The 9,036-nt window shown below is 45.5% G+C and overlaps 1 protein-coding gene across 1 annotated transcript in view; it reads left to right on the top strand.

Annotated features, from left to right (window-relative positions):
* The window catches only part of SRPX2 (sushi repeat containing protein X-linked 2), a 27,853-nt gene extending 19,373 nt beyond the window's left edge, over positions 1 to 8,480 (top strand). Inside the window, exons 5-11 of the mRNA XM_017505870.2 lie at positions 1,148 to 1,324; positions 1,616 to 1,742; positions 1,909 to 2,030; positions 3,126 to 3,305; positions 3,645 to 3,778; positions 5,882 to 6,003; positions 7,393 to 8,480. Of these exons, the coding sequence (XP_017361359.1) occupies positions 1,148 to 1,324; positions 1,616 to 1,742; positions 1,909 to 2,030; positions 3,126 to 3,305; positions 3,645 to 3,778; positions 5,882 to 6,003; positions 7,393 to 7,573 (1,043 nt within the window). The 3' untranslated portion in view covers positions 7,574 to 8,480. The remainder of the gene's footprint in view (positions 1 to 1,147; positions 1,325 to 1,615; positions 1,743 to 1,908; positions 2,031 to 3,125; positions 3,306 to 3,644; positions 3,779 to 5,881; positions 6,004 to 7,392) is intronic.
* The last annotated feature ends 556 nt before the right edge of the window (positions 8,481 to 9,036 follow it).

The following is a 9,036-nucleotide window of genomic DNA, read 5'->3' as shown; positions in this document are numbered from 1 at the left end:
TACCTTATACAGATCTTTATTCAAAGCTTCAACAAATGAACTTAGGCAGGATCCGAATTTAGATAACCTAAAGGAATATATGGCCTCTTTCTCTTAAGTATCAGGTATCTCCCACAGACTTTGGCAAGCATAGGCTCAGAATTAATCCAAGGTGACAGGCTCTACCTCTGCTACATGTGGTGTCCAACACACATGGATTCCTCTTTTTACCAAATACCACCACACCTGGCCCTCCAGGCACTGGTCTGACTTGTATTCTTGCCCAGAGAGCCAGCCCAAGCTGGCATGTAAGTTGAGCCTTAGCTGAGCAGTGCCTATGAGAGCCCCAAAATTATATGAGTATGCCTGGAGAAGAAAAGAAGCTTTGAACGTGCTCAAGGGCATCTAGCATTTGAGGAATAAGAGACAAAAACTAACAGTTGCCGAGGCCCTAAATGAGCCCAGGGTTATATGCATTGTCTCTTTTAATTTATACAATGATCCTATGAGGTATCCACATTTTACTGAAGAAAACACGAAATTCAAAGAAATGAGGTAACTTCTTAAAGTTACAGAGCTAGTAAGAGGTAGAACTGGGATGAAAATTCAGATCCCATTTTTTTTTTTTTTTCCTCTTGATAAGTTGTTTTACTTCTGCTTTTAAAATAGATCCTATTTGTTTAGAGAAGTTTTAAGTTCACGGCAAAACTGAACGAAAGATATAGATATTTCCCATTTATCCCCTGCACCTACACATGTACAGCCTCCCCTGTTGTCAATATCTCCCACCAGAGTGGTACATTTTTTTACAGTTGATGAACATCCATTAATACATCATCACCACCTGAGTTCCATAGTTTACCTTAGGGCCCACTCTTGTTGTATGGATTTTGACAACGTACAATGTTAGGTCTGATGTTGAAGTCCATGTGCTTGGACAAGTAATTTGTTTTTTTGACACCCCCCTGCCCAAGGGTGCTGCTTACTTTATGAAAATACAAAGACAATTAGGGAAAAAGGCAGTTAGGCACAAAAATGTAAGGGCAGTTCAGGTAGAGTTTCTGTATTTTCTGCTATCTCTGATATGGTTCTCCCTGTGCTAGATGCCCAGGCATCACCTCCAGATAGGTGCACAAGCCACTGAGCTTGACACTTGGTTTTCTCTTAGAGATGAGATGCCACGCACTGCCATTCATCACGAGTGGCACTTACACCTGCACAAATGGGGTGCTTCTTGACTCTCGCTGTGACTACAGCTGTTCCAGTGGCTACCACCTGGAAGGTGACCGCAGCCGAATCTGCATGGAAGATGGGAGATGGAGTGGAGGCGAGCCTGTATGTGTAGGTAAATGCTGGTTGTTCCTAGTTGTCCTGCTGCAAAGAGCCACTCTAGCATTATATCGACAAAAGATGTCGAATTCTCACCACAGAAGGCACTCCCCATAGCTATGAGTGTGGCACCCTCGGTATTTGCTAAACAAAATGATCTTTTCCCCTGCAGTTGGGCTTCCTTCCCCAGTTTCCTTGAGCACCTTGAACTTTTTACCTACCCAGTGGTGTGTGTTATTGCTTCAATGGATCCCCTCCAGGGAATGCAGGGGGCCCACAAGTCAGTACTTGATTTTCACCTTGGCAGACATAGATCCCCCCAAGATCCGCTGTCCCCACTCACGTGAGAAGATGGCAGAGCCAGAGAAACTGACTGCTCGAGTATACTGGGACCCACCATTGGTGAAAGACTCTGCTGATGGTACCATCACCAGGTAAGTCTGAATAATGGATGCTCCTTATGCCTTCCCTCGGCTTCTCTCAGCCATTCAGGCTGGTCACAGTGAAACTGCACAGGCTAAGGTGACAGTGAGGATGTGCCTCAGACATCAATTCTAAGGGTCTCTTTGCTCAGTGTTTCTTTCATCCTGTCCCATGCAGGGTGAAGCTTCGGGGCCCTGAGCCTGGTTCTCACTTTCCCGAAGGAGAGCATGTAATTCGTTACACTGCCTATGATCGAGCCTACAACCGGGCCAGCTGCAAGTTCATTGTGAAAGTACAAGGTCAGAAAGAATTCTTTAGTTTCCATGTTGTTCATTAATCCTGCTCTACTCTGACCCACCCCATGGCTCTCCTCTCTATGTCTGGAAGAGACACACCTCATTTATACTGGGAGAAGAGAAAAACAAGTTCACCAAACAGGCTTATTTAGGAAGCCACCATTACGTGTGCATACACGTTTCTGAAACCTTGACTCCTCAACAAGACTCTCATCAACAAGACTCTCATTCTCCTAAATCCAGATAAAATTCACAAGGATATTCTTTATCCATTTCTTTTCTTAGACTTCAAAATGATCACAGGTAATCAGCCTTCATTCTGTCATTCACCTCTGCTAAAATTGGTGGTGTTGGCATATTCTTCCTCTTTGCTTTGTGTTGTATTGTTTTGTTTTGCTTTTTTCATTATAAAGATAATACATGCTTATTGTTGAACATTTGATAAATAAGGAAATATATAAAGGGGAAAAATCTGTTACCCCATCATCCAGAGACACCTGCTATTAACTTTTTGGTATTTTCCTTCCAATCTTTTTACTATACATACTTTAAAACATATATACTTGAGATTATACTGTATATCCAATCATAAATCATCCTTTTTCACTTTTCATTAACAAAGTAATTTTCTCGTGTTATTTTAAAGTTCTTCAGAAATATTTGTAATGATAGCATAATATTCTACTCTAAGAATATACCATAATTTGATTAACCCTTCTCCTACCAATGAACATTTAAGATTCCTCCAAATTGTTTCTGCTATTATGAGGAATTCTGCAGGGTAGTCATCTTTACATAGCATGTCCATAAAGTCTGGAAACAGATGGCAATATTTTCTTTTAAAGATTGACAGTCTTTTGATGACAACATGTATATTAACCTATGTTTCCAAACTTTACAAACCTTTGTCTGCATTTCAGATTTAATTCCTTAAGAAAGGAAAATTCTAGCTCCATCCCCATCCATTGGAAATATAGAAAAGCCATTTTTCTGATCATCCTAAGTCTTCCATTCTAGAAAGCCCAGCATGGGCACCCTCTTAGCCTTTCCTTCTTATGAGAAACACCGTAACTTCTAACTTGAGCTCCTCCCTGACAGTGAGACGCTGCCCAACTCTGAAACCTCCACAGCATGGCTACCTCACCTGCACCTCAGCGGGGAACAACTATGGTGCCACCTGTGAATACCACTGTGATGGCAGTTATGAGCGCCAGGGGACCCCCTCCCGGGTCTGTCAGTCCAGCCGCCAGTGGTCAGGTTCACCACCAATCTGTGCTCGTGAGTAAAACCAGGGAATGGGGCACATGGATATGGTGATCAGGGGAACTTGGGAGGATCTTCCTCATGGCACAGGGGTCTAATAACAATGTATATGATGTGGGAATGGGGGGCTCTGGGATGTGTCTAATTTAAAGGCCAACATTATCCCTTAGAATACTCCTACCCCAAGAAGAAGAGTTTAAAATCTCCAAGTGCTCTTTCAGGATTTCCCCCAAGGGATGGGAGAAATATCCAGAGACGGGTAACCTGAAAGACAGGAACACCTCAAGATGTGAGGTTACCTAAGGTGGGATGGAGGAGAAAGCTATACTCTGACTGGTCACCTGCTTGCTCTAGCTATGAAGATTAATGTCAACGTCAACTCAGCTGCTGGTCTTCTGGATCAATTCTATGAGAAACAGCGACTCCTCATCATTTCAGCTCCTGATCCCTCCAACCGGTATTATAAAATGCAGATCTCTATGCTACAGGTAAGGCCCACTCCCCTAATGACGGCTTAGCTCCTATAAATTACCGCTTACCTTTTCCAAATCAGAGTTGCTCTTTGCAGCACAAACCCTACCTACTTCCTGAAACTTTTTGTGGATAGAATTTGATCAGTTTTACCATAGAGATATTTAGCACATTTTAAAAATTGCTTGGTTTTTACTGAAAAGGCAATAAAGTCACTGGAGTGGTGGCTGTGACTTGCAGGGAGCTGGGTGAAAGATGGGAAGGGAGTGTGGCAAAGCACTCTGAAGAGACTTACAAGACAGCTATGATCAAATGTAAATGTTGGGAATTAACTACGTTTATGTTTTCAAGGAATAATAGTACTAACAAATACTTATGCAGTAAGTGCTATGTAGGTATTCAGTACTGATCTATGGGCTTTACACATATTCATCTAATTCTCACAACAACCCTTTGAAGGTAGGTACTATCATTATCCCCACTGAATAGGCGAGGAAACTGATGCATAGAGATTAAGTCACTTGCCCAAGGTCACTAGCTAGTAAGTGGTGGAGCTGGGATTGAACACAGGGAGTCTGGCTGCAGAATCTGTGCTCTTAGCCACTACCAGTACCAGAAAAAAAGGAAAAGTGTTGTGATATCCCAGAGTAACATAAGAGAGTTGCATGGCAGTTTTTAACATAAGAGATACCTAGCCAAAGCCACTGGTGGGGGAGGGAGAGGACGATAGGACAGAATAGTTATGACTATGGGCATTTAGAAAAGAACAGGCTAGGTTACTGAAGATAATTCAGGGTGTGCTGACAAGACTAAGAGAAGCAGCTCTGGGGAGCTGCACGGGGCTGGATACCCATGTGGGAGAAAAAGCTACGTAGGAGGTTTCTAAAGGTTGAATCTTAGAACTTGCCAAGTGAATACTCAGGCCCAGGATGGAAGCAGTTTTACAAAAAAATAAAAGGCTCATGTCTGTACTCCCAGCACCTTAGGAGGCCGAGGCGGGTGGATCACGAGGTCAGGAGTTGACGAGCCTGGCCAAGATGGTGAAACCTTGTCTCTACTAAAAATACAAAAATTAGCCAGGCGTGGTGCCGGTGCCTGTACTCCCAGCTACTCTGGAGGCTGAGGCAAGGAATTGCTTGAACCTGGGAGGCAGAGGTTTCAGTGAGCCGAGATTGCGCCACTGCACTCCAGCCTGGGTGACAGAGCGAGACTGTCTCAAAAAAAAAAAAAAAAGAACCATTGAGGGTCTAGACTAAAAAGGACTTTATTCGTCCAGAGATCCCAAAAAGCAGGCAAAGGCAACAGTTCAACAGGAAGCAAAGGAGTAAGAACAGGAACAGGAACCTGCCAGCAAGCATAGTGACTCTGAGGGTGAGGACTAGAGGGGAAGCCTAAGGAGGAAACAGAGGTGGGGTGCCGGGGAGTATTCAAGGCCTTTTTAAACCTCACTCTGGTAACTGGCTAGTAGGTGATCCTGCAAGACAAGGCAGGACAGAGATCCGGGGTAGGAATGCAAGCTGTGCTGCCCAGTGCAAGGAAGGTAACGAGGGTAATGAAGAGAGCACTGGGCACAATTTCGGAGAAATCCTGGAGACCGAGCGAAGGCCCTGACCAAGTAGCCTAGTGGTAAAGAGCACACGCCCGGGCAGAGGGCATCAGCCCTCAGTTTGAATCTTGGCTCAGCATGTTATTGTCACCACCTAGCTTTTGAGGGATGTTGTGAGCATTAGATTATGTCTACAAAGCATTAGGTTTGTGTATTCAATAAACAACAGCCATTATCATATCACATTGGCCGTCCATTAAGAATCTGTGTAATTTAAAACCTATGCATAGCTAAGCAATAATTATGCTCCTGCAATTTAGTCACTGAATTTCTCTTTTCTACCCCACATTGTGTAAGTGGTTTCAGTAGAATGAAGGAAACACTGTTGGGGCGAGTACTTTGGGAATGACAGAGGGAACAGGTTGTTGTAGACCCTATAGTGTGATCATGTGATCATTGAGGAGAAGGGGCTCCTTTCCCACACTGCTTCATGTGGTCCCAGGAGGAATCAGCCAGGTAGCCTTACATTTGAACGCACAGGCCTGTTGTGTAAAATGTTCTGTCTCCCTCCCAGCAATCCACCTGTGGACTGGATTTGCGGCATGTGACCATCATTGAGCTAGTGGGACAGCCACCACAGGAGGTGGGGCGCATCCGGGAGCAACAGCTGTCAGCCAACATCATCGAGGAGCTCAGGTCCAGGCTGGGAGGCTACTGAACAGGGGTGGGGCAGAAACCCTAAGCAGGACACTGGCAAAAGCGGGCTGTGGGGGAACCATCGGATACTACTCTCTTGGGGCACTTCTTGCATTTGAACTCTTATGGATGTATTAGGTAAGACCAGAGAGTATTTCTTTACTTTGGCAGAACATCAGAATCAAATAAGGGCTTAAAATACAGATGACCAGACCCCACCCTAAACCACCTTAAAAATATGCTTTTATAAAGACACCTGAGGGGGCTCTGAAGCACACAGCCAGGGCTGAGACAGTTAAACCCAAACTTGACTCGGATAAGCCCCTGCTCTTGTTTTCTGGCCTCATCTCTTTGCCTTCAGTCTCCAAAGGAGCAAAAGTCATCCTTTTTTTTTTTTTTTTTTGAGATGGATTTTCGCTCTTGTCACCCAGGCTGGAGTGCAATAGCACAATCTTGGCTCACTGCAACCTCCACCTCCCGAGTTCAAGGCAATTCTCCTGCCTCAGCCTCCCAAGTAGCTGGAATTATAGGTGTGTGCCACCATGCCTGGGTAATTTTTGTATTTTTAGTGGAGACATGTTTCGTCATATTGATCAGGCTGGTCTGAAACTCCTGATCTCAGGTGATCTGCCCGCCTTGGCCTCCCAAAGTGCTGCAATTACAGGTGTGAGCCATTGTGCCCAGCTGTAAAAGGCATCTTTAGGCACTGAAATCTGAATAATATCTATCAACTCCTGGGGAAGAGAACATTAGAGGTGACAGGTGGTGGAAGAAACTGGTCTTTTCATTATCTATCCAGTATCACCATTCTAATGCCTTCACATATACTCATGGCCAAGAAAGCCATCACTGCTCTCTGTTCTAGAAACAACACCTGCCTCTAGAGTGCAGTCTCAGTGGGGACAGAAAGATTCAGTCCCAGTTAGGGAAGAGACTAGAAAATACTCAGAGGAAGGAGACTGCAGACTTGCAGCTACAAATGGAAGAGTTAACCAGATGGTATTTATCAACCTAAGGGCTTCCATGTATGATGTGCATACACAGCATAGTCTCTGCAGTGGGTGGCCCCTGGAGTCACCCTGTACAGCCTGAACAGCAATATGTAATGGCTCTGCTTAAAGGGGCCTACGATGAAAGCACTGCCTTTTAATAACAAAGCTGTCGCAGCTGAGATGAGGAAGGGACAGCTTAGCAGTACTAGATGTATAGGGGCAGCAAGAGTAGAAAAACAAAGGGACTTGAGATAGGAAGTGGAGGGGATGGGGACCAGGGATGAGGTGGGCAAGGAATTAGTCCATGAGTGGAGCTGCAAAAAGTCAGAGGGTAGTAGAGCCTGGGGGGATGGGTGCCCAGACAAGGTCTCATACCTCCCTGGGCTGCTCTCTCTAGGCAATTTCAGCGCCTCACTCGCTCCTACTTCAACATGGTGTTGATTGACAAGCAGGGTATTGACCGAGACCGCTACATGGAACCTGTCACCCCTGAGGAAATCTTCACATTCATTGATGACTACCTACTGAGCAATCAGGAATTGACCCAGCGCCGGGAGCAAAGGGACATATGCGAGTGAACTTGAGTTAGGGCATGGTTGAAGTCAAGGGAAAGGCTCCTCTAGTTAGCTGAAACTGGGGCCTAATAAAAGGAAGAAATGGTTTCCCACAGTTCCAGGGACAGGACTGAGGTGGGTGAGTTTGCCGAATCCTACAATGTTTCCAGGCATCCTTTCAGGGCTGTTGAATAGTTTCCCCAGAAGCTAGGCAGGGACTGAGGACAGGCCCTGCCTGGGCAGTGGGTTGGGGGTAGAAGTTCTTCCTTTCCTAACCTGGGCCTCTGCCCAACTCTCCAAAGTCTTTCAGAAAAGTAAATCCTAAATTCACTCGAACTGGCTGTTTTAACTGGGTCCTCTACCCTGAGGTGACAGCAGAGGGCAGCACAAGCACAACAGACAACCAGCTTACACTTTAAGCAAGTGTAGCTGAATTTTCCTTATAGTATTGCGGGGTAGGGGGCGGGGTAGCAGGGTACAAAACATTCTTGAACTTGCTTGTCATTTCCCCTTCTAGGGCATTGGGTAGCAAATGTTATCTGAACCATTTCTTCACTGTTAGGAAAACATTGCAGTAGGAGGATGTATCCAATCAGAGCAGAAAGGTACCCTCCAGCTGGCTCATGGGCAAGAACCCCTTCTTCCTGAGGCCTCCAGTTTTTGTAGCAAAAGGCAAACAGTTCTCGTCCTTCATCAGAGGGGCCCCCAACTTGTTACTTAGGAAACTTCAAAACCACCACTGCAGGTTGTAGGGAAAGAAAAGAAAAACAGACTCAGCCTCCTGTATTAACTTCTTCAGATACTCATCCCCTTATGAGAGATGGCACAGAGCATGTGGAAGTTATAAAAACACAAAAGCATTACCAGGCCTAAAAATAAATTCAAAGTGGAGCCACACACAGATCCCTGCTCTGACTTCAGTCTCTCTCAATGCTGTGCCAGTGTCTGAAAGCAAAGTGTTCTCTCCCTTGCTGCTGAGAACCTTCTTTCATACAGTCATGGAACTCAGAGTCATAGCTAAGACTCAGCAGCCTCGCTCCTTCAACTTTACTCAGGGGTCATCAGTGGATGACTTGAGGGCAGAAGGAAGCAGGCTGGGTGGGGAGGCAGAGCTCATAATGCTGGAGCACTCACTGTGTGCCAGGTGCAGTTCTAAACACTACTGATTAACTCTGAAGTCTTCACAAGAACCCTATGAGGTAGGTACTGTTATTAACCCCATTTTACAGATAAGAAAATTGAAGCTTAGGCCGGGCGCGGTGGCTCAAGCTTGTAATCCCAGCACTTTGGGAGGCCGAGGTGGGTGGATCACAAGGTCAAGAGATCAAGACCATCCTGGTCAACATGGTGAAACCCCGTCTCTACTTAAAATACAAAAAATTAGCTGGGCATGGTGGTGCGTGCCTGTAATCCCAGCTACTCAGGAGGCTGAGGCAGGAGAATTGCCTGAACCCAGGAGGCGGAGGTTGCGGTGAGCCGAGATCACG

This window comes from Cebus imitator, unplaced genomic scaffold (genome assembly GCF_001604975.1).
Source record: "Cebus imitator isolate Cc_AM_T3 unplaced genomic scaffold, Cebus_imitator-1.0 Scaffold343, whole genome shotgun sequence".
Lineage (NCBI taxonomy): Eukaryota > Metazoa > Chordata > Mammalia > Primates > Cebidae > Cebus > Cebus imitator.
Note: the sequence above shows the minus strand (reverse complement) of the source record. Positions and strands in the feature narration are given on the sequence as shown.